The sequence below is a fragment of the Delphinus delphis genome, chromosome 1, assembly GCF_949987515.2.
Source record: "Delphinus delphis chromosome 1, mDelDel1.2, whole genome shotgun sequence".
NCBI classification, from domain to species: domain Eukaryota; kingdom Metazoa; phylum Chordata; class Mammalia; order Artiodactyla; family Delphinidae; genus Delphinus; species Delphinus delphis.
In genome coordinates, this window is record NC_082683.1 from 90,670,886 (window position 1) to 90,696,644 (window position 25,759).

The following is a 25,759-nucleotide window of genomic DNA, read 5'->3' on the forward strand; positions in this document are numbered from 1 at the left end:
GGCACCCGTCCGTGGTGCAGGTCTCGCGAGAAGGCGACAGCTCTCGCGTTACTTCCTTGTTTCCAGAATCCTTAGCGCGAAGTGGGAAAACACTTACTTAGCTCAGCTTTTTATGATCACTGCGGTTTCTTTAGTGGCTTCCCTGTTGGTTCTCCGTGACAAATGGCGGCTTCGGAACAGCCGCTGCCGTTGTCGAGAGGATGTCAGAGCTCTGCTTCGCTTTCTCCGCCGCGGGGCGACCGAACCCTTCTAGTGAGGCACCTGCCAGCCGAGCTGACTGCTGAGGAGAAAGAGGACTTACTGAAGTATTTCGGGGCGCAGTCCGTGCGCATCCTGTCCGATAAGGGGCGACTGGTAAGGGCGCGCCAGTCCCGAGCCTCCGGGGAAGGCCCTTGGCTGTTGACCTGGGGAGGGGGAGTTCTGACAGAAGGAAGAAGACAGAAAAGAGTGAGGGAAATGTGCTTGTGTAGTGGGGGCTTCCCAGTCTTTCCTCCTTCATATCAAAATAGTCCCAAGTCAGGTTTTAATTGGCTCGAGCCTAGGTTAGTCGCCGCGCTGCGGAAAAGGGCAAGTGAGAAAGGCAAAGAAGAAAAAATGAAAAGAGAAGCTTAGTTATGTTCCATTTTCCCATCCTGGGAATCTCGAAACTCCTCTGAATTTGGAGGTATTTCTCTTAGGCTCAAGAGTACTCTCAGAAATATGTAGCGAAGGACTGTTTAAAAATCTTGGTACTTATAAGCCAGCGTTAAGACATTCATCAAAATAGAGGAGAAGCTACAGTAGTCGGTAACTTGAGTAAACTAGTTACAGGATTTCTACTAAGTTTTTGACGAGGATGTTATTCATAAAAAATTTCCAACGGAATCCTTCAGGGAGCAATATTTTAAGACTGTTCAAAGTCCAACACTGGGATGTACACAATTACTTTATTCTCCTTTATACCTGAAGATGTTTTAGATGAGTTCTCTCCATTAAAATAGCAGTGGTGATGTTAAGTTTCTGCCAGATGGCCTGTGATGGGGCAAAACATCAGTGGTTGAAGTCTCCCCACGTGTTTCTAATAATGCAGCCAGGGTTGAGAATTACTGAGTTAGGAGAAAGACCAATTTAAACTTTGCATTTGGCTATATAAAGGAAGGTTTAGATCGTAGATGCGTTATACATGGAAGATATTTTATATGTTTGGATGGTTTAAGGGTGGTCCTCTGTGTATAGTAAGGGTTTTTAAACTTATGGACTGTCGAACTACTTGAAAATATATGTAAAACATGCTGTGTGTGTGTGCCCCTTTATATGAGAAAATCTTTCATCTCAAAGAAGTTTGATCCTAAACTGATTCAAAAGCAGTGTACTGAATTTAGTAATCAGGTAAATGATCTGGATTTTCTGTCCTTTTCTGTGATTTTATTAATGTGTCAAATCACTGTCAGCTGGTAAAATATCAGACTTCCTTATGAGAAATTATATTTGAAATAATTTGTACCTTCTTTTTCAGAAACATACAGCTTTTGCTACTTTCCCTAATGAAAAAGCAGCTATAAAGGTATGACTTTTTCTTTTCTATTATTAACAATTTTCTGTTATCCAGTTTTAAAAAATGGAGCATAATTTTAAACTATAGTTTTTAAAAGCAAAAGGGTTTGTATTTTCAAATACAAAAAGGGTTTGTATTTCCATAGGCTACATTTGGTTTGTCATTTGGCAGATTTTGCCCAGTGTTTGGACATAAGACTTGTAGATTAACTGGAACATGAATTAAAATTGAATTGTAATCTCATATGTAATTAAAAGTGACAAATTCTAAAGGATGCAAACATTGATAACTATCTCTGTAACTGTTGCAAGACAAGATGTTTTAAGCATTATATGGAAAATATATATATTTAAAAAAATTTGCAAAGGAGGTGACCTTTGAGGTAGACCTTTAATGATTAGTTAGATTTTGAGAAGAAAACAAAGGGAGTTGGACCTTCCAGGTTTAGAGAACACTAAATAAAGCTGTGGGGCATGGAAAGTCCTAAGTGGAGCAAAAACTAAGGGTTGAAATTGAAATAGGACTTGGAAGATAGGTTGAGTCTAAATTTGGGTGGAAGGGAGGGAGGGATTGAATTTTGTTTAGTAGTTATTCTTAAGGCACTTGATATATTTGAGCTGACCAGTAGTATGGTCAGATCTGTGAAAGACATCTGGTAGAGTTCATGTAATGGATTGGATATGGAAAAAGATTAGAGTTAGAAAGACCAAATGGAAAGCAAAGACAAGAGAAATGTTATAATGGCTAAGGCAAGAGAAAGGATCTGAATAAGGCAGTAAGAAGACAAAGGAAGAAGTAGATACAAATTTGGTAGAGATTGTGTTTTTTGGTCCTGTGATCCCTGTAGATGTAGTGGTTGAGAGAGAGGGAATACTTGGAAATTTTTGGACTGAGTTATTGGGTTATTACATTAGTTGACAGGGGCAGGATTCAGAGGATGTTTGCAAAGGTAGGTAATGAATTCACATATTATCTATTAATTTTGTGGAGTTTGTGGGCTACTTCTGTGGAAATATTTTAAAAACAATTAAAAATATGGACCTAGAGCTGAGGCAGGGTTAAAAATAGAGTTTCCTCAACAAGGTAAATGGATATGGTTGCCCAAAGGGAGAAGAGCCAGCAAAGAAGACTGGGAGGGAGAAGATAAAAAGGAAGTAGAACTAGAAAATAAATTTTCATGGATGCAAGGAGAAGAGAGTTTTAAGAAGATAAGATCCTGTGATGACACAAGGTGAAGAACGAACACAGTCTATTAGTAAAGTATTTTTATTGTGAAACTATAGAAATGACCCAAATTCTTATCAATAAGAGGGAAGGATACTTTAAATTGTAGTATATCCATACACTGGACTACAACCCTCAGAGAATGAGCTCAAATGAATATGTATTAATAAGGAATGTAGCCCAGATAGAGTACATGAATAAAGTTGCAAAACATATAATATGTAACCTTGGAATTTTGGAAAACTAGTATCAATACTGTGTATGTTAGTTTATGCATAGAACAAAATGTAGCAGAGCTATACACCAAATTGAATAATAAATGTCTTTCTCCAAGGATGGGATTACAGAGGACTTTCACATTATATGTATTAAAGTATAGGAAAAATTTTTTTTCAGAAAAGACCTTTTGAAATATCGCATAAAAAGTGTTTAGTATAATATGGTAATGAAAACCACCTTGTTTTAGAGTCAAGATTAACTTGGAGGAGAGGGCATGGAACCAGTCATTGTCTAACATTAAAACTTAAAAGCCATAACTTTGAAAAGAATGTGTGACATAGATTTTGAGAGGAAGAAACTTAAAGCAATTCAGCTGTATTTCAGATAATCAAAGGCTCACTGATAGTAAGAGGTCTAGGCTGATTTAAGGACTTGAAAATTATTGAAACGTATAGAAACTTGCTTTGTATAATGGAGTCGAATAAGGATGCATAAAGATGGTAGAATAAAATTATAGTCCCTGTTGGGCTTCCCTGGTGGAGCAGTGGTTGAGAGTCCGCCTGCCGATGCAGGGGACACGGGTTTGTGCCCCGGTCCGGGAAGATCCCACATGCCGGGGAGCGGCTAGGCCTGTGAGCCATGGCTGCTGAGCCTGCGCGTCCGGAGCCTGTGCTCCGCAACTGAAGAAGCCACAACAGTGAAAGGCCTGCGTACCGCAAAAAAAAAATTATAGTCCCTGTTAAGGCCTAACGTTCCATTTGTTCAAAAAATATTGAGTGCCTGCTATGTGCTAGATAGTGCTTTAGGTCTTGGGATATATCAGTGAATAAAACACAGATTTATGCCCTCATCGGAGCTCACATTCTCAAAGGGGAGACAGACCATAAATAATAAACTTAATGAGTTTAATATTTTAGAAAATGATAAATACTATAAAAAAAAGAACGATAGGATCAGGAGTGCTGGGTTGGGAGGATTAAGCTACAGTTAAGGTAGTTATGGTCATATTTGAGCAACACTTCAAAGGAAGTGAAGGAAGTTAGCTAAGGGAATTTTGGGGAAGTGCATTCTAGTAAGAGGAATAGCTGGCATGCACTAGCTTGTGGCTAAAGCAAAAAACATGAGGGGAGATATTGAATTTGAGGTCAGAGAAGTAAGAGGGCCATATCATGTAGGTACTGTAAGGACCATAGATGTTACTCTGAGTAAAATTGGGAGCCATTGTAGTATTGTGAGCAAAGCAGTAACATAATTCACCTTATATTTAAAAGTATCACTTTGTGTTGAGAGTAGATAGAAGGCAGGGAAGAGTAGAAACAGGGAAATCTCTTAAAAGGTTATACTGTTAATTCGGTCCAGAGATGATGGTCGCTTGGACCATGATGGTAGCAATGGAGATGGTAGGAAATAGTCAGATTCTGGATATATTTTGTAGGTAGAAGCAAACAGAATTTCTCAGTGGCTTGGATATGCAATGTGGGAAAGAGGTGTTAAGGATGGTTCCAAGATTTTTGACATGAGTAAGTGAAAGAAGGGGGTTACCATTGGAAGGTTCCCTATGGAGACCATTTGAGGGGGGATGGGGAGAGAAGATTCAATTCCTGAAGTCTTAATTTTAAAATATTTAAAATTAAGAGAAGCTTTCCAGTAGTTTGGATATATGTTCCTGGATTTAAGGACAGAGGTTTGGGCTGAAATTATAAATTGTGAAATCATCAGCATAGAGATGGTTTTTTAAATTAGGGTGCTGGATTAGATAGAGAGGACCAATAATAGACCTCTGGAGCATGACAGCATTAAGAGTTTGAGATGGCATAAGCCACCGTGATTGAGAAGTAGAAACAAATGAGCTGGGAAGAAACCTGTAGGAAATTATAGTGTCTAGACACCAAGTGAAGAACATGTATGAAGGAGGGAGTGGAGTGATTGCATTAAATGCAGTAAAATGAAGATTGAGAATTGACAATTGTTGTGGCAGTACAGAATTTGTTGTTTATGACAAGCAGTGTCAGTGGACTGATTAAGGCATGAACCTGATTGGAGTGAGTGTGAGACTGGATGGGCAGGGAGGAATTTTAGATAGAGGGCATAGATAATTCTTGAGTTTTACTGCAAGAGTAATTTAAAGCGAAGTGAGGGTGGGGGCGGGTGGGCGAGAGTGATAAGTTGGATCAACAGATGAAGAAAAAATATTTTTTAGGATGGGAGAAATCAGACTATGTTTGTATGCTGATGTCGATGATCCAATAGAGGACAGAAAATTAGCAATGTAGGTAGGAACACACCCTGTACAGTTCCAGAGAGCATAAGAGAGGCTGGGATTTAGTATACAAGTAAAACAACTAGATTTAAATAAAAACATGGATTGTTAACATGTGATGACAGATAGAAGATAGAATATGTGGATGCAGAAGCTGGTAGATGGAAACTTATGGTGGGAAATCTGAAGTTCTCATCTTGTTGCTTCAGTTTTCTCAAAGTAGGAAGCAGTATCCTAGGCTAAAATAATGTGACAGGAGTATTGTGAGGTTGAGGAAGAAGGAAATAGTACAAAATATTGTCTTAGAGATTGGTAGAAAAAATGAACTAATATATTTGACTGTGGCTTCCTTAAGGGTCATCCTCAGATTTGTGGTTATGAATTTAAAGTGAGACTAGCCCAATTCATTATGTTGGTTTTTCTAACCATTTTCAGCTGCCTGGGTATAGGCAGCATTGTATTTAACCAGATCTTAGTTTTCCTAAGTGATTGGAAGCAGTTGCTTAATAAGTAATGAAGTCTTGGCAGCCTGAGATGAGAAATGGGTAAGAAATAGCCAAGGAAATGTTACGAGCGTTAACAAAAAACATGTATAAATTATTTATATATGGCCTCTAACAAATAATTTTGGTACAGTTATTAATTTTTTTTTTTTACTCTTCCAACTGAAGGCATTGACAAGACTTCATCAACTGAAGCTTTTAGGTCATACTTTAGTTGTTGAATTTGCAAAAGAGCAAGATCAGGTTCATTCACCATGTCCTTCTTCAAGCACTGAAAAAAAGAAAAGGTATGTAGATAGGTTTTCGTACATTTTAAAAGTGTTTTTTTTAATCCGTTGTATTGCTCTTGGATTGTTTTCAGACTAGCAGGTAAATAATTTGAAACAGTAAATGGTTATATCTCCCTACTGAATCTAGTACATTAAAGCAATGTATTTGTTCATTCCTAATTGTGCATTAGGAACCTGAGTATTGATTTAATATTAGGAATTAATCAATGTGAAGTGGGAAAAGAGTAGGGGGAAAAGCATTCAACTTTAAGTGGAGGGAAGGTAACTAGTATAAAGTCCTTGTGTTAGATATAGCAAGGTGTCGTGAATAGGCGTGGCCTGGTATTTGGGTCCCAGCTGTTAATTCTTTGTAGTTATACAACCTTTATAAATTTGCTTTACACCAGTGGCTCTCAAAGTATAATCCCTGTACCAGCTACATCGTCTAGGATCTTGACTGGAAGAAAGATTCTTAGGCCTTAACCTCGTCCTACTGAATCAGAAATTTGGGGTATTGGGGGTGGGGAGGAGGATAGGCCCCAGCAGTCTGAGTTTTAACAGACCCTCATTGATGTACATTGAGGAAATTTGTGTGCCACTGATTTATACCATGTGAACTTCAGTTTTGGTGGGGTGGGGGTGTCAGTGAGATTTATCATACCATCTTCATAGGGTTGCTGTGAAGAGTAAATGAAAATGTGCCATGCCTTCTATAATATCTGGAATAGATACTCTTTTTTATTGGTGTTTACTTAACAAATAGTTGAAAGTTTTACTTATGGAACTGTTTTCATAATGCCCTGTTTAAAAAGATAATATGTCATTTTTGTATGCAATTTTTCATTCTATTTCTAAAGGTAAGATCAACTTTGATTCTGTATTTCTTAGGTCTGATGATACTGTGGAAGATGATAAAGAAAAGAAAGAACTTGATTGTTTAACCATAGAAAATGGAATTGCACCAAACCATGGGTTAGCATTTTTTGTTTGTATTTCATTATTCTTTTGGTTTTGTTTTGGATAGGTGGTATATGTGGGGGATGTGTGTGTATTGCAAATAAGATAATTTTTTAAAGAACATTTTATTATATATCGTGCATATTTTTAATGTGTTGATTAAACATACTGAGCTCTAAGAGTTTGTCACTGAATTTGGTTCCATTAAAATGTTCAAAGTTGTAAGATATTCTCTGATAAGAAATGCCGTATTGTTCTATAATGCAATCAGAAGGCAAGTTTCTTTTTAAATGTAATCAATTGGATCTTTTAGGAACAGAGTACTCTTACTGAATCATTTGAGCAATTTGTATGTTATTAGGTTACCTAAAATGAGTTATTGATATGAAACTTATTAAAACACAATAAGCATTTTTAAATATTTTTTTTAGGCTGACTTTTCCTCTAAATTCATGCCTCAAGTATATGTACCCACCACCTTCAAGCACAATTCTAGCAAACATAGTAAATGCTTTGGCAAGTGTGCCTAAGTTCTACGTACAGGTAAGTAGAATAAAACGTTCCTCAAAGTAAATACTTGTATAACCTTATATGTTACTTTTCATGCTAATTCTCAAACTTTTTTTAATAATAGTATTACACTAATTCCTGTAGGGACAATGATGTTTCAGTATTTTAAAGGTGTCTTAGTTTGTCCTGCTATAACTAAGTACCATAGCCTGGGTGGCTTTTAAATAATAAAAAATTATTTTTCACAGTCTAGAGGCTAGAAGTTGGAGATCAGTGTGCCAGCACGGTTAGGTTCTGGTGAGGGCCCTCTTCTGGGTTACAGATGGCCGTTTTCTCTTTGTATCCTCATGTAGCTGAAAGAGGGTGAGAGAGCTCTCTCTTGTGCTTTTTATAAGGGACGCTAATCCCATTTATGGGGGTTCTACCCTTATGACCTAATTACTTCCCAAAGGCCTTATGTCCTAATGCCATCCCATTGTGGATTAGGATTCAACATAAGAATTTTGGAGGGGGACACAAACATTCAGTCCATTGCAAAAGGTAATAAAAAATTACTACATTCAAGTAAAGGCTTTTATAAACTATAGCTTAAAAATACTAACATGTTTAGTATTAATAATACTAATAAACATAAGCTAATTTGGGAAATATAATTTCTGGTAATTCTTCGTTACTTTAGCATACACCTTTTCCTTTCTTAAAGGAAAGGACATAGAGGACCCCTCAGCAAATGCTTGAAAGTACTGACAATAAAACGTACTTTTAAGTACAAAATATAGATGATACTTATCTTCTTTGTTGTACTTCTCTGTGTTTCATAATTTCACAATAATCAAGGGAAAAAAAACAGTTCAGTAAATTTTTATGTTGTAAGAACATGACATTTTTAATAATGAGAATAATTGTATTTGTAGAATTGACAAATATTTTAGGAAGGCTAATCTTCTGAGATACACCAGTGCCTGAGATATACTAGTTTAGCCCTGTCCTGGGATTATAAAGGCAAGAGGTGGTCTTTCCTTTGCACTAAAGTAATGAATAGTGTTATTGCAAAGTTTTTAAGTACATAAAATATCAGATATGAGTTGAATCATCATTTTTCTATTTTATTTTAAATGTTTTACCACTTTTATTAAGGTGCTTCATCTTATGAATAAAATGAATTTGCCCACACCTTTTGGACCAATTACTGCAAGGCCTCCCATGGTAAGAAAGCTCTTAGAATTTTCAAGATTCAAAATTTCTCTTCTTGAGGTGAAATTATTGAGGCTAAATTTTACAAATGTTGTGTCAGTGACCTCTAATGTGTATTGAAAATGAACAAGTGTAAAGTTAACATAATAATAGTCCAGTGGAGAATTGAAAGTGGGAGAAAGCCAGAACATTAAAGAGATGCTTTAATTTATGCATCATTTCTGCCAGTGTTGTTGTTCAGGCCTTTGACCTAGGATGTTGTGCTATCCTATAGGACAGTTACATTTAACATACTGAATTGTCTAGAATTTCTATCTTTCTGGTTTTATTTAAAAGGTTGATGAATTTTTATTAGAATTTACTGTGCAGATCTATCAATAATTTCAATGGTAGGCTATGTCTGCTCTTGAATAATTTTAGTTATTATTGGGTTGGCCAAAAAGTGCCTTCAATTTTTAAGTAAAATAAAAGACACATTTTTCATTTTCACCAAGAACTTTATTGAACAGTGTATTTACCGTTTTGTTCCACTACCTTCTGCCATATTTCAGGCAACTTCATAATTCCATCTTCCCAAAACTTTTTATCTTTTTGAGCAGAGAACTGTTTGTTCCAGATGCCTTTTACAGTCTTCCAGGGAATTGAAATTTTTTCCATTAAGAGAATTTTGTAAAGACCAAAATAAATGGAAATTGAAGGTGCAATGTCTGGTGAATACGGTAGATGAATCAGAACTTCCCAGCCAAGCTGTAATAGTTTTTGCCTGGTCATCAAAGAAACATGTGGTCTTGCGTTATCCTGATAGAAGGTTATGCATTTTCTGTTGACTAATTTCGGGTGCTTTTCGTCAAGTGCTGCTTTCAGTTGGTCTAACTGGGAGCAGTACTTGTTGGAATTAATCATTTGGTTTTCTGGAAGGAGCTCATGATAGAGGACTCCCTTCCAATCCCACCATATATACAGCATCACCTTCTTTGGATGAAAACCGGCCTTTGGTATAGTTGGTGGTGGTTCATTTTGCTTGCCCCACGATCTCTTTCGTTCCACATTATGGTACAGTATCCACTTTTCATTGCCCATCACAATTTGTTTTTAAAACGGAACGATTTCATTACGTTTAAGTAGAGAATCGCATGCGGAGATATGATCAAGAAGGATTTTTTTTCACTGAACTTAGGTGGAACCGAAACATCAATGCGATTAACATAACCAAGCTGGTGCAGATGATTTTCATTGCCCGATTTGGATATTTGGGGTATGTCGGCTACTTCCCGCGTGCTATGACATTGATTGTTCTCAATTAATGTCTCGATTTGATTGCTGTCAACGTCAACTGGTCTATCCGACTATGGAGCATCGTCCAGCAAAACTTTGCAAACCACTTTTGACACATTTGACCAGTCACAGCACCTTCTCCGTACATTGCACAAATCTTTTTTTGCATTTCAGTTGCGTTTTTACCTTTCTTGAAATAATAAAATATAATATGCTGAAAATGTTGCTTTTTTTCTTCCATCGATATTAAAATGGCCACACAAAAATTCACCAGTTTTGATATATTTTTTTTTTAAATGTACGTTGATATGACAAGCTGTCACAAACAAAATGGTTTCAAATGAAGTTAAAGACAGCTAACCGCTAATAGAGCCATCTTACGGAAAAAAACGAACGAACCTTTTGGCCAACCTAATATTTTGCTATAGTACTCTTAGTACTTTTTTATTTATTTATTTTTTATTAATTGGAGTATAGTTGATTTACAATGTTGTGTTAGTTTCAGGTGTATACAACAAAGTGAATCAGTTATACATATGCATATATCCACTCTTCTTTAGATTCTTTTCCCATATAGGCCATTACAGAGTATTGAGTTTCCTGTACTATACAATAGGTTCTTATTAGTTATCAATTTTATATATAGTAGTGTGTATATGTCAACCCCAATCTCCCAATTTATCACTTCCCCCCTGTTGGTGATAAATTTGTTTTCTACATCTGTGACTCTTTCTGTTTTGTAAATAAATTCATTTCTAACATTTTTTTAGATTCCACTTATAAGTGATACCATATGATATTTATCTTTCTCTGACTTACCTTCACTCAGTATGACAGTCTCTGGGTCCATCCATGTTGCTGCAAATGGCATTACATCGTTCTTTTTTAATGGCTGAGTAATATTCCATTATATATATATGTACCCTTAGTACTTTTTTTTTTTTTTTTTTTTGTGGTACGCAGGCCTCTCACTGCTGTGGCCTCTCCCGTTGCGGAGCACAGGCTCCGGACGTGCAGGCTCAGCGGCCATGGCTCACGGGCCTAGCCGCTCCGCAGCATGTGGGATCTTCCTGGACTGGGGCAGGAACCCACGTCCCCTGCATCCACAGGCAGACTCTCAACCACTGCGCCACCAGGGAAGCCCGAGAGCTAACATTTAAATAGAAAATTTGCTTTTGTATTGTGTATTGGTTGCTTTTCTAATGTGTATACTATTAGCTGCATAATTTTTCTTTATAACCCCAACACCTCAATTCCTGGCACATTGCAAAGATTATGCTAGCTGCTATTAACAAATAAAACTCAAATCTTAGTAATTTAACACAATACAAGTTATTTTTTGCTCGTGCCAAGTTCATTCCAAAAGTAGGGTAGAATGGTGTTCTCCTTTACTGAGTCACTTAAAAGATAAGTTATCTTCATTATTTGCATTCCCAAGTTGGTGAGGACATCACCATGCAGCCTGCAGATCAAGAAGAAAGAGAGAATTATATGTGTGGGAGTTTTTTATGCTAACATTTCATTGACTAAAATTCAGGGGAAATCTAACTGCAAAGGAGGTTTGGAAATTTAGTCCAGCTAAGTGCCAAGAAAGAAGAAACAAGTTTTGTGATCAGCTAAAGGCTGCTAAGACAAGTATTTCATCAATATATGTTGAATGTGTAGAAGAAAATCATGAGGTAGAGAGATGTGAGAATCATGTATCTGAATGGAAATGGTTTTCTAAACATCATAGATTACCATAGTATTTTTGCTTTGTTCTTTTAATTAGTATGAGGACTATATGCCACTACATGCTCCTCTTCCACCTGCATCTCCTCAGCCACCGGAGGAACCTCCTTTGCCAGATGAGGATGAGGAGTTATCTAGTAAAGAATCAGAATATGAAAGCAGTGATGATGAAGACCGTCAAAGGTTTGCAATGTCAAATAATATTTGTTTAGATTCTAAGAAACATAGAATATGGGAGAGAGATTCTCTTGCTCTTCTTAAGTTTTGCATACACTTTTTCATAATTCGGGGTCTTTAGAATTTGTCCATCCCCAACTCCCCATCATGCTATAGATTAAGACCTGAAACTAGATATCAAGACTTACGGGAACATTTTTGTATTATGAGTAATTTTTTGGATTGATGATTATGGTATACAGTTGATCCTTTATTTATTTATGACTTCAGCATCAATAATTACAGTGCTTTTATGGTCTTCTGAAGACAGCATGTGCAGAATGGTGAAAAATTTGAGTCTCTTGACATGCACATTCCTAGATGAGGTAGAACAAGGTGACATTCTGCCTTCTTGCTTCAGCTCTCATACCGTAAACAAGTGTCTTTTTCACTGTCTATTTGTACCATGTTTTGCACATTTTTGTGCTGTTTGTTGTTGATTTTGCTGTTTAAAATGGTCTCCAAGCATAGTGTTGAAGTGCTGTCTAGTGTATCCAAGATCAGGAAGGTTGTGATGTGCTTTATGGAGAAAATGCTGTGTGTTAGATAAACTTTGTTCAGGCCTGAGTTATAGCACTATTGACTGTGAGTTCAATGTTAATGAATCAACAATATATATTAAATAAGGTGTTCTTAAACAGAAACACGCGTAAAACTAGGTATGTATTGATCAACTGATGTGAGCACATGCTTGCAGGAACATCAGTGCCCTAGGGGCAGTGATCCATTATTTACTAATTCAGTGTTTGTGGAGACTTTACAGAACAAAATTAAGTTGTATTTCTGTTTTTGTCAGCTTATTCCCCTGGACTTTATTCACCTCAGAATAATTTCTAGAGCAATTCTATAGGATTTTATACAAAAACATTCACAAAAATTACTGCAAATGAATTATTCTTTTATTAGTTATTCTTGATGATCTACATATATTTTGTTTAAAGATTCTGGCAAAGAGCAGTAAATTGTTAATAATATTCAGGTATATAATCCACAGCATAGCCTAAAACAGGAATTGCTAAACATTTTCTGTATAGAGCCAAAGAGTTCTGTTGTAGTGGAAAGCAGCCATAGATGATACCTAAATAATTGGATGTTGCTATCTTCCAATAAAACTTTTTATTTAAGAAAAACAGACACTGACTAGATTTGGTCCTTTGGCTGTAATTTGTCAACCCCTAGCCTAAAATACCTGTGTAGGCCAATGATGGGAATCTTAGGCAGATATGCACAGAAGCAACCAGATACAGAAGGAGTGGTTGACAGGAGTCAAAATCCAAGCAGAGAATCTAAGCAACATATACAAGTAATCAGCAGCAATTTGATTATTACTGAGGCAACATCCACTTGAGTAGTGGCTCCATATATTTTCTCTTTCTTAAGGAAGGAGTTATGTTGGAACTACTAAAATAGGAGTGAATAGAGTATCTGTCTTGAATAGAGACAATAAGGAAGGCTGGCAGTTCTTAATAGACTAACTTGTTAAATAAAGAATGTAGAACATTGCAATGGGCTAATTACTTAACCTGTAAATTTTATTTTCTTTATAAAAATAATGATAGTAATGAGAAATGCTTTAATAGGCTAGCTAAAACCATTTTTGTTTTTGTTTATTTAGGTTTCCATTTAGGGATGTAGTGAGGAATTCTGCTAATTCATCTTGAGTCATGAGAACAAAGCCTTTGCATGAACTAACCTCTGGTTTCATGCTTCTCTGTTATCTTCTGGAAATATTATAAAATATGCCACTATGTATTTGTCAGCAGATGTCTATTGATTAGTTACTTAACATATGCCTTGCACTGTGTAGAGCCTTAGTATACTTTGGGTGAGCAATCTATGAATATAGACATATATTTTGTATAACTGGATTTATTCATAAAAGTTTTGGTAAACTGTGATTGTTAAGAGGCTTTAAAAATTTATAACATGTTTTCATTTTTCCTCGCTTAAGGAAAAAAGGTTTAAAACTTATTTTAACCAAATTCTTCTTCACTACATTTTACTGTGCTTGTTTTGCTTTCAAATTTCGCAAACTTAACTCTGGAGAAGTAGAGCTGTGACTAGTGGTTTTTGAACTTGCTCTGTGGAAGCACTATATCTGATCCTGTGGAAGATCCAAGAAAGCCTAGACAAGATCTATTCTAAATATTATTCATAACCATAATGGAGATAAGCTTTGTATAAGGTATCAATTGTCACCCCTTGATTGATTAAGCTACTTCAGAGTATAGTATTTGAAAACTGTTCTCAAGTATCTTTTTTATATAATGATGCTTTCCAACAATTATGTACAAAATATTTTTAAGTAAAAGTACTTAAGTCCAGTTCTCTTTAATAATTAGAATATGAATCAAAATAATTTTACTACGTTCGTAAGGTCTTTTGAATATTAGTCAAGAAAAGAGCAATAAAGTTACAGAGATTATATTTAGTGTATTTTGTTTAACTTTTTGGCATCAAAGTTCAGTCATTTGGGTAACTAATAATTTTTTTAGTAAAACATATCTTTAAAAATTGCAATTAAGGAAATTCCAAATTTATTCAAACAAAGGTGAAAGTTGAGCAAGGAGATTTGTAACTTGAGCTTTTGTCAGATTGATTATATCTTATTTGATGGCTTAGAAATTATACTTATGCCATGTAAATCATTTTATAATTTATAAGCTCAATACAAATTTGTTTAACAAAAGCAGTTGTGGCTAGCTATGCTTCTACACAAAGAAATCTTTTCTACTTTTCTTTCCTCCAATGTAGAATGACCAAACTAATGGAACTAGCAAATCTTCAGCCCAAAAGACCAAAAACAATAAAGCAGCACCACGTGAGAAAAAAGAGAAAAATAAAGGATATGTTGAATATACCATCATCTGCTTCACACGGGTAATTTTGTTTTGGATTGTTTTGTTTTGGATAAGGGTTTTGTATGTACTTTGTCTGATTGCTTAACTCAAATCATACCTCACTCTGACTTTTATTTCATCAGTCCACTGGTTTACCAGTGACTGCTTATTTGCCAAATTCACAAGTATCCCTAATTCTCAAAGTTGACCAGCATTTGATACTATTGACTACCCCAGGTTTCAAAATTGTCCACCCTTAATTTTACATTCTCTTTTTTTATTTCTCATCTTACTTCCTCTCTTCCTTCCTACTTTTTTCTTTTGTGACTTTCTCTTACTCACTTGCTTTTTTTTTAAATACTGGATTCCATATACTCCTGTCCATTGTCATTTTCTGTTCATATATTTATACTCCTTATTAATATCATTAATTTTTTTATGGTTCACCTGTTGCAGCTAATAGATTCCAAATCTCCATCTCTAGATTTAACCTCCTGAGATCTAAAATCTTCATTTCCAGCTTCCTATTTGCATACTCAGAGTGTCTTGTAGGCACTTAAGGTATTATCCAAAACAAAATTCATTTACTTTCATTATCTCTTTCTCCTCCTGCATTCACAGTTTTGATGATGGCATCCATCACCAATGTGTTTATATGAAATTTTGTTAATTTCTCCTAACTCCACTACCTGATATCAAACATTTTTTTTACTTCGAAGTACCCTACCTGGTAAAAGTTCACATGACTTAGCACACAGGACCCACCTTTAAATATTTATCAAATATGTGATACGTTCTCTGCTAAATATTATGGGGTTTGGATCACTCTTCCAAAGCTCAATGCTATCTTTTCAAACAGTGAGTTAATAGTCTTATGGGTAAGTAAGCCATATGCACAGATGACTGTTGCATTAGCAATTATAATAAATGACATAAGAAGAAGATGTAATTAAGAATGAAGTATTGTGAGGAAGGAAATGTCACAGCCAGTCAGGAAATCTGGAAAGACTTTAAGAGAGAGGAGACATTTGAGCTGGGCTTGAAGGATGAGAGGCAAAACTTAGGCAGGGAAGAGATATCCAGTGTGAATGAAAAAGTGAGTTTCCAGAGGTAGGAAAATTTGGTGCGTAGGAATAGAAATGATGAAAGGGAAAGCTGGAAGGATGTGGAGAGATCTGCCTTAAATGTTAAGTTATGGTGTTTGAATACATTGAGGGAGCCATTGTAATGCCACTGATATTAAAAACAATTAAGAATTTCTTTCAGATTTTGTCACCTTGTAATAAATTTTCCAGGAAAACTATGTAGATGTTGGGTGATGGTCAGGGCTATGGGTACGAGAGAATTTTATTAGGTATAAATTAACTTCTGACTATGTCTTAAACTTTCAGTTAGAGTAGAGAAATTGCCAGTGAAATAGTATTTATTACTGTGTATTTAGTTTGAAATACACTGTCCTTTTTTTCCTTTTTCACCGATTATCTGACATTTTACTTAATAAATTTTCTTTGAAATTATGGCAGAAATTTTACTTGCCTTTTTGCCATGCAATTCTATGTATTTTAATATCTTAATCAGATGAAAATTGCCATTAATTGCAATTTTAATTTCATTCAGCTTTTCTACAATGTAAATTTCCCTTGAACTTGTAAGTAACTTTATAAATAGAGGAAGAAGTTTGTTAAAATGATCTTTTTACATTTTTAAAGGAATGGGTCTTTGGGTTTTTTAAAATTATTATTTCATGTTAAGTATACATAATATGATGCATATTTCCCACCTATGTATGGTTTGACACCACAGTCCCATGCTTTTGATCTGTAGCAGCACCAAACAATTAAAAATTAATACAGTTGACCCTTCAACAGCACGGGTTTGAACTGTGTGGGTCCACTTATATGCAGACTTTTTCTAAATAAATACTACAGTACTACATGATTTGAGGTTGGTTGAATCCCTAGATATGGATCCACAGATATAGAGGAACCATGGATATGGAAGGCTGATGAAGTTATATACAGCTTTTCAACTGCTGCAGGGTTGGGGCCCTTAACCCCTAAGTTGTTCAAGGGTCAGCTGTAATGTGAACCAATTAAATTTTCCAATAGCCACATTAAAAGATAAAATTAATTTTAATAATATATTTTATCCAACTGATTATATCTGAAATGTTATTTTAACATATAATTAATATAAAACGTTATTAAAACGTTTTATATTTCTTTTTTCACACAAAGTTGTTAAACTCTGGCGTATATTTTGTACTTAGAGCATAAGTACAGCAACATTTCAGATGCTTATTAGCCACGTGTGGCTTGTGGCTACTGCATTGACCTGCATAGGTTTATTATATATAGTATATAGAATACAGTGCATAAAATGCTTACATTAAACATAGAATGAACTTTTTTGCTTATTGGTAAATATCCTGAAGTTTAGAATCAATAGTCCTAAAGTCCTATCTCTGTCATTTACTGAGTGACTTTATGCAATTTCTTAACACCCTTTAGCCTCAAACTCCTTATCTGTCTAAACTAGGAATTTAATAATACCTATATGAGAACATTTGTTAGGATTTATTGAAGTTAAATGTAAGTTACTTTGTTCAATGCCTATAGTGTGTTTTATCAGTGTTAGCTTTTTAAATTTAAAGTAAATATGAAATGTTTTACTCAAAATTTTATTTGCAATTACAAAGTAATGCTGTGATTGTTTGTAAACAGCAGTTTACATCCAGTGTTGTTACCTTCGGATGTATTTGACCAACCACAACCTGTAGGTAATAAAAAAATCGAATTCCATATATCTACCGACATGTCAGCTGCATTTAAGAAAGATTTAGAAAAAGAACAAAATTGTGAAGAACAAAATTTTGGTAAGTGTATTCTAGTTCTTTAACATGCTATGTAAAAATTCTTCTCAGTTTTTTTTTGTATTAAAATTAAATTTTATATGTTTCTGTTTTTTTAGTATTTGTGAATATATTTAAAATATGCAATTAGGTCTTTGTTAGTGTCTTAGAATACTATCCATTTTAAACTTTTTTATATAACTAAAATTGGAGCTTAGTGGTAAGATTGTCACAGTTACCTTTTGCTAGTAATGAACTCTAGGGTGAGGCTTACTCTCATTTTTGCTGATGTTTACACTAAAAATATGATAAAAGAGTTTCTTGTATTGATCTGTTTTTTCATTGCTTATTATATGTGATGCTCTGGTTTTATTAGTACAGTTGTATTATTGGTTAGGAAAACAAACAGTGTGATTATTTTTTGAGTTGTAGATTTCATGTAAATTTTTTTTTTAATCCAAAAGACATGGAAGCTTATTTACAAGATACTATTCGTTAAGTTTGAAGATAATGTATTGAAATTACAGATTTTTTTTCTGCTTATTTTAAACATTAATTTGATCTTATACTACAGTGGCATTTCCTTGTTCTTTAATTTTTAAATTTCAGAAATAATACCAGCTTATAGAAAATATAATCAAAACAGGAGCATATAAAGTTTTAAAATGTTAACACCTCAAACCCCACTGTTCCCTATCCCAATACTTAGAGATAACCATTGTTAATAATTCGGTATGAAAATAGTCCTTCCAGATCTTATCCTACACTTGTGTATAAACATTTTTTTTCCCTTCTTTTTTTAAGTAGCCATCATGGGTTATGTTTTTATGGCTGCATAGCACTCCATAGTATAGTTATAACAATCTTTATTTAATTATACTCTATTATAGAAGTTGAGGTTGTTTCCATTTTCTTTATTATTACAGCAAATTCTGGAATTTACATTTTTGTACATGTATCTTTGAGCACTTGTGTGAATATAGGATAGAATTCTAATAAGTATTGCAAATGTACTGCATGATAAACTGTAACTGGTTTTAATTCCTGTCTCTCTGATGGTTAGTGAGAATGCATTGCCTTTTCAGATAGCTCCTTTTTTGTTTGTTTCAGTATTTATATTTTTGTATGGTTTTCTTTCTTATCTCATGACTAGTCACCCCTTGACACAAATTTTTATTTTTTTAAGTTTAATTTACTCAAGGACTTAGACCTTTGTGAGGTGGGGACAATTGTCCCATTCTGCATCAACATAGAGTAATGCTGAATTAACAGTAAAAACAGTTTTAAAAGTGTTTTTTCTTACTGATGCCTTCAGACCACAGGAGGTCTGTTGGGACGATGGCTTTTCTATGTTATGAGGAGACTTTTATAATCCTAAACATGGCATGTTATTTGCATCATTTTCAGAGCTTTTTTAGGGTTTTGTTTGTTTTTTTAGGTAGTATAACTGGAATTTTTCTACTGAATGTTTAATCCTGTCCTTCCCAACCCTCTCCCTCAAGTCAGTTTAATTTTTGCTGAAGCTAAGATTCATGTTTTCTGAATGCAATCCATTATGTTGCTATGTTGTAAATTTAAAATTTATAATGGTTTTTAATTTTCCTAATTGAATAATTAAGTGTGCAAATACTTCTTTTTCCTGACTTTGATTAGGATTGGCTCCTTTTTTTTTCCCTGGTGGGAAGTATAATGGATGTTTTTTTAGTACCCTCAAATGGAAATGTCTTCTTTTATGATTTTCATGTTCTAGTGGCAGAGTTGAGTAGTCATGATAGAAACCATATGGCCTGCAAAGCCTAAAGTATTTACTGTTTGAACCTTTATAGAAAAAGTTTGCTTATCCTTGTTTCAGAGTATTGAGAAAAACACCAAAGAGTTTTAGTGCTAGAATATATCTTAAAAATTAAAAATGGAAAAGAAAAACTGTTTTGAAGGGAGGGATTTTTAATGGCTGATGTCAATGTTAACTCTTAGACTTACCTGCTTCTGAAGTTGATGCATCCAATATAGGATTTGGAAAAATCTTCCCAAAACCAAATTTGAGCATCGCAGAGGAGATTAAAGAAGACTCTGATGAAATGCCATCAGAATGTATTTCTAGAAGGGAGTTGGAAAAGGGCAGAATTTCTAGAGAAGGTAATTTTCATGAAATAAATGAGCATTTATTCCATTTTACATTTATTTGGCCCTTCAGAAGCAAACCAAATCTCTTCATGTTGTTTACTTTATTCAAAGCACATGCTTCAAAACATCTCTCCAGTTAATGTTTTTGTTTGTTTGTTTTTTGTCTATACATGTATTTTTTATTTTTTTATTTATTTTTTAACATCTTTATTGGGGTATAATTGCTTTACAGTGGTGTGTAAGTTTCTGCTTTATAACAAAGTGAATCAGTTATACATATACATATGTTCCCATATCTCTTCCCTCTTGCATCTTCCTCTCTCCCACCCTCCCTATCCCACCCCTCCAGGCGGTCACAAAGCACCGAGCTGATATCACTGTGCTATGTGGCTGCTTCCCACTAGCTATCTACCTTACGTTTTGTAGTGTATATATGTCCATGCCTCTCTCTCGCTTTGTCACAGCTCACCCTTCCCCCTCCCCATATCCTCAAGTCCGTTCTCCAGTAGGTCTGTGTCTTTATTCCTGTCTTACCCCTAGGTTCTTCATGACATTTTTTTTTCTCTTAAATTCCATATATATGTGTTAGCATACAGTATTTGTCTTTTTCATTCTGACTGACTTCATTCTGTATGACAGACTCTAGGTCTATCCACCTCATTACAAATAGCTCAATTTCATTTCTTTTTATGGCTAAGTAATATTCCATTGTATATGTGTGCCACATCTTCTTTATCCATTCATCCGATGATGGGCACTTAGGTTGTTTCCATCTCCGGGCTATTGTAAATAGAGCTGCAATGAACATTTTGGTACATGACTCTTTTTGAATTATGGTTTTCTCAGGGTATATGCCCAGTAGTGGGATTGCTGGGTCATATGGTAGTTCTATTTGTAGTTTTTTAAGGAACCTCCATATTGTTCTCCATAGTGGCTGTACCAATTCACATTCCCACCAGCAGTGCAGGAGTGTTCCCTTTTCTCCACACCCTCTCCAGCATTTATTGTTTCTAGATTTTTTGATGATGGCCATTCTGACTGGTGTGAGATGATATCTCATTGTAGTTTTGATTTGCATTTCCCTAATGATTAATGATGTTGAGCATTCTTTCATGTGTTTGCTGGCAGTCTGTATATCTTCTTTGGAGAAATGTCTATTTAGGTCTTCTGCCCATTTTTGGATTGGGTTGTTTGTTTTTTTGTTATTGAGCTGCATGAGCTGCTTGTAAATTTTGGAAATTAATCCTTTGTCAGTTGCTTCATTTGCAAATATTTTCTCCCATTCTGAGGGTTGTCTTTTGGTCTTGTTTATGGTTTCCTTTGCTGTGCAAAAGCGTTGAAGTTTCATTAGGTCCCATTTATTTTTGTTTTTATTTCCATTACTCTAGGAGGTGGGTCAGAAAGGATCTTGCTGTGATTTATGTCATAGAGTGTTCTGCCTATGTTTCCCTCTAAGAGTTTGATAGTTTCTGGCCTTATATTTAGGTCTTTAATCCATTTTGAGCTAATTTTTGTGTATGGTGTTAGGGAGTGATCTAATCTCATACTTTTACATGTACCTGTCCAGTTTTCCCAGCACCACCTATTAAAGAAGCTGTCCTTTCTCCATTGTACATTCCTCCCTCCTTTATCAAAGATAAGGTGACCTTATGTGCGTGGATTCATCTCTGGGCTTTCTATCCTGTTCCATTGATCTATCTTTCTGTTTTTGTGCCAGGACCATACTGTCTTGATTACTGTAGCTTTGTAGTATAGTCTGAAGTCAGGGACCCTGATTCCTCCAGCTCCGTTTTTCGTTCTCAAGATTCCTTTGGCTATTCGGGGTCTTCTGTGTTTCCATACAAATTGTGAAATTTTTTGTTCTAGTTCTGTGGAAAATGCCAGTGGTAGTTTGATAGGGATTGCATTGAATCTGTAGATTGCTTTGTGTAGTAGAGTCATTTTCACAATGTTGATCTTCCAATCCAAGAACATGGTATATCTCTCCATCTATTTATATCATCTTTAATTTCTTTCATCAGTGTCATATAATTTTCTGCATATAGGTCTTTTGTCTCCTTAGGTAGGTTTATTCCTAGGTATTTTATTCTTTTTGTCGCAGTGGTAAATGGGAATGTTTTCTTGATTTCACTTTCAGATTTTTCAACATTAGTGTATAGGAACGCAAGAGGTTTCTGTGCATTAATTTTGTATCCTGCAACTTTACCAAATTCATTGATTAGGTCTAGTAGTTTTCTGATAGCATCTTTAGGGTTCTTTATGTATAGTATCATGTCATCTGCAAACAGTGACAGCTTTACTTCTTCTTTTCCGATTTGGATTCCTTTTATTTCCTTTTCTTCTCTGATTGCTGTGGCTAAAACTTCCAAAACTATATTGAGTAAGAGTGGTGAAAGTGGGCAACATTGTTTTGTTCCTGATCTTAGTGGAAATGCTTTCAGTTTTTCACCATTGAGGATGATGTTGGCTGTGGGTTTGTCATATATGGCCTTTATTATGTTGAGGAAAGTTCCCTCTATGCCTACTTTCTGCAGGGTTTTTATCATAAATGGGTGTTGAATTCTGTCAAAAGCTTTCTCTGCATCTATTGAGATGATCATATGTTTTTTCTCCTTCAATTTGTTAATATGGTTTATCACATTGATTGATTTGCGTATATTGAAGAATCCTTGCATTCCTGGAATAAACCCCACTTGATCATGGTGTATGATCCTTTTAATGTGCTGTTGGATTCTGTTTGCTAGTATTTTGTTGAGGATTTTTGCATCTATGTTCATCAGTGATATTGGCCTGTAGTTTTCTTTCTTTATGACATCCTTGTCTGGTTTTGGTATCAAGGTGATGGTGGCCTCGTAGAATGAATTTGGGAGTGTCCCTCCCTCTGCTATATTTTGGAAGAGTTTGAGAAGAATAGGTGTTAGCTGTTCTCTAAATGTTTGATAGAATTCACCTGTGAAGCCATCTGGTCCTGGGCTTTTGTTCGTTGGAAGAGTTTTAATCACAGTTTCAATTTCAGTGCTTGTGATTGATCTGTTCATATTTTCTATTTCTTCCTGATTCAGTCTTGTCAGGTTGTGCATTTCTAAGAATTTGTCTATTTCTTCCAGGTTGTCCATTTTATTGGCATGGAGTTGCTTGTAGTAATCTCTCATGATCTTTTGTATTTCTGCAGTGTCAGTTGTTACTTCTCCTTTTTCATTCCTAATTCTATTGATTTGAGTCTTCTCCCTTTTTTCTTGATGAGTCTGGCTAATGATTTATCTATTTTGTTTATCTTCTCAAAGAACCAGCTTTTAGTTTTATTGATCTTTGCTATTGTTTCCTTCATTTCTTTTTCATTTATTTCTGATCTGACTTTTATGATTTCTTTCCTTCTGCTAACTTTGGGTTTTGTTTGTTCTTTGTCTGATTCCTTTAGGTGCAAGGCTAGGTTGTTTATTCGAGATGTTTCCTGTTTCTTAAGGTGGGCTTGTATTGCTATAAACTTCCCTCTTAGAACTGCTTTTGCTGCATCCCATAGGTTTTGGTTCGTCGTGTCTCCATTGTCATTTGTTCCTAGGTACTTTTTATTTCCTCTTTGATTTCTTCAGTGATCACCTCATTATTAAGTAGTGTATTGTTTAGCCTCCATGTGTTTGTATTTTTTACAGATCTTTTCCTGTAATTGATATCTAGTCTTATGGCGTTGTGGTTGGAAAAGATACTTGATACAATTTCAATTTTCTTAAATTTGGCAAGGCTTGATTTGTGACCCAAGATATGATCTATCCTGGAGAATGTTCCATGAGCACTTGAAAAAAATGTGTATTCTGTTGTTTTTGGATAGAGTGTCCTATAAATATCAATTAAGTCCATCTTGTTTAATGTATCATTTAAAGCTTGTGTTTCCTTATTTATTTTCATTTTGGATGATCTGTCCATTGGTGAAAGTGGGGTGTTAAAATCCCCTACTGTGAATGTGTTACTGTCGATTTTCCCTTTTATGGCTGTTAGTATTTGCCTTATGTATTGAGGTGCTCCTATGTTGGGTGCATAAATATTTACAATTGTTATATCTTCTTCTTGGATCGATCCCTTGATCATTATGTAGTGTCCTTCTTTGTTTCTTCTAATAGACTTTATTTTAAAGTCTATTTTGTCTGATATGAGAATTGCTACTCCAGCTTTCTTTTGGTTTCCATTTGCATGGAATATCTTTTTCCATCCCCTTACTTTCAATCTGTATGTGTCTCTAGGTCTGAAGTGGGTCTCTTGTAGACAGCATATATATGGGTCTTGTTTTTGTATCCATTCAGCCAATCTGTGTTTTTTGGTGGGAGCGTTTAGTCCATTTACATTTAAGGTAATTATCGATATGTTTGTTTCTGTTCCCATTTTCTAAATTGTTTTGAGTTCGTTATTGTAGGTCTTTTCCTTCTCTTGTGTTTCTTGTCTACAGAAGTTCCTTTAGCGTTTGTTGTAAAGCTGGTTTGGTGGTGCTGAACTCTCTCAGCTTTTGCTTGTCTGTAAAGGTTTTAATTTCTCCATCAAATCTGAATGAGATCCTTGCTGGGTAGAGTAATCTTGGTTGCAGGTTTTTCTCCTTCGTCACTTTCCGTATGTCCTGCCACTCCCTTCTGGCTTGCAGAGTTTCTGCTGAGATACCAGCTGTTAACCTTATGGGGATTCCCTTGTGTGTTATTTGTTGGTTTTCCCTTGCTGCTTTTAATATGCTTTCTATTTAATTTTTGACAGTTTGATTAATATGTGTCTTGGCGTATTTCTCCTTGGATTTATCCTGTATGGGACTCTCTGTGCTTCCTGGACTTGATTGACTATTTCCTTTCCTATATTAGGGAAGTTTTCAACTATAATCTCTTCAAATATTTTCTCAGTCCCTTTCTTTTTCTCTTCTTCTGGAACCCCTATAATTCGAATGTTGGTGCATTTAATATTGTCCCAGAAGTCTCTGAGTCTGTCCTCAGTTCTTTTCATTCTTTTTTCTTTATTCTGCTCTGCAGTAGTTATTTCCACTATTTTATCTTCCAGGTCACTTATCCTTTCTTCTGCCTCAGTTATTCTGCTATTGATCCCATCTAGAGTATTTTTCATTTCATTTATTGTGTTGTTCATCATTGTTTGTTTCATCTTTAGTTCTTCTAGGTCCTTGTTAAATGTTTCTTGCATTTTGTCTATTCTATTTCCAAGATTTTGGATCATCTTTACTATCATTATTCTGAATTCTTTTTCAGGTAGACTGCCTATTTCCTTTTCATTTGTTACGTCTGATGCATTTTTATCTTGCTCCTTCATCTGCTGTGTGTTTTTCTGACTTCTCATTTTGCTTATCTTACTGTGTTTGGGGTCTCCTTTTTGGAGGCTGCATGTTCGTAGTTCCTGTTGTTTTTGATGTCTGTCCCCAGTGGCTAAGGTTGGTTCAGTGGGTTGTGTAGGCTTCCTGGTGGAGGGGACTAGTGCCTGTGTTCTGGTGGATGAGGCTGGATCTTGTCTCTCTGGTGGGCAGATCCACGTCTGTTGGTGTGTTTTGAAGTGTCTGTGGCCTTATTATGATTTTAGGCAGCCTCTCTGCTAATGGGTGGGGTTGTGTTCCTTTCTTGCTAGTTGTTTGACTTAGGGTGTCCAGCACTGTAGCTTGCTGGTCGTTGAGTGAAGCTGGACGCTGGTGTTGAGATGGAGATCTCTGGGAGATTTCCACCTTTTGGTACTATGTGGAGGTGGGAGGTCTCTTGTTGACCAGCGTCCTGAAGTTGTCTCTCCCACCTCAGAGGCACAGCACTGACTCCTGGCTGCAGCACCAAGAGTCTTTCATCTGCATGGCTCAGAATAAAAGGGAGAAAAAGTAGAGAGTAAGAATTAGTAGAATTAGGAAGAAAGAAAGAAAGAGAGAGAGAGAGTGAGAGAGGGAGGGAGGGAGGAGGGAAGGAAGGGAGAGAGGGAGGAAGGAAAGAAAAGGAAGGAAAGAAAGAAAGGGAGGGAGGGAGGGATGGTGGGAGGAAGGAAGGAAGGAGGGAAGGAAGGAAAAAAGAAGATAAAGTAAAATTAAAGTAAAATA

At 35.5% G+C, this 25,759-nt stretch overlaps 1 protein-coding gene across 4 annotated transcripts in view; it reads left to right on the plus strand.

Moving 5' to 3' along the window:
* The window catches only part of RNPC3 (RNA binding region (RNP1, RRM) containing 3), a 34,888-nt gene that overhangs the window by 247 nt on the left and 8,882 nt on the right, over positions 1–25,759 (plus strand). For 2 of the 4 annotated variants that reach the window (XM_060026365.1, XM_060026389.1), the window contains exons 1-10: positions 82–354; positions 1,496–1,543; positions 5,909–6,027; positions 6,898–6,981; positions 7,398–7,509; positions 8,614–8,682; positions 11,717–11,859; positions 14,647–14,772; positions 17,456–17,607; positions 19,558–19,719. In XM_060026365.1, the coding sequence (XP_059882348.1) occupies positions 163–354; positions 1,496–1,543; positions 5,909–6,027; positions 6,898–6,981; positions 7,398–7,509; positions 8,614–8,682; positions 11,717–11,859; positions 14,647–14,772; positions 17,456–17,607; positions 19,558–19,719 (1,207 nt within the window). In that variant the 5' untranslated portion in view covers positions 82–162. Of the gene's footprint in view, positions 1–81; positions 355–1,495; positions 1,544–5,908; positions 6,028–6,897; positions 6,982–7,397; positions 7,510–8,613; positions 8,683–11,716; positions 11,860–14,646; positions 14,773–17,455; positions 17,608–19,557; positions 19,720–25,759 lie in introns of those variants that run through there. The other 2 variants (XM_060026372.1, XM_060026380.1) reach the window with 2 other exon arrangements.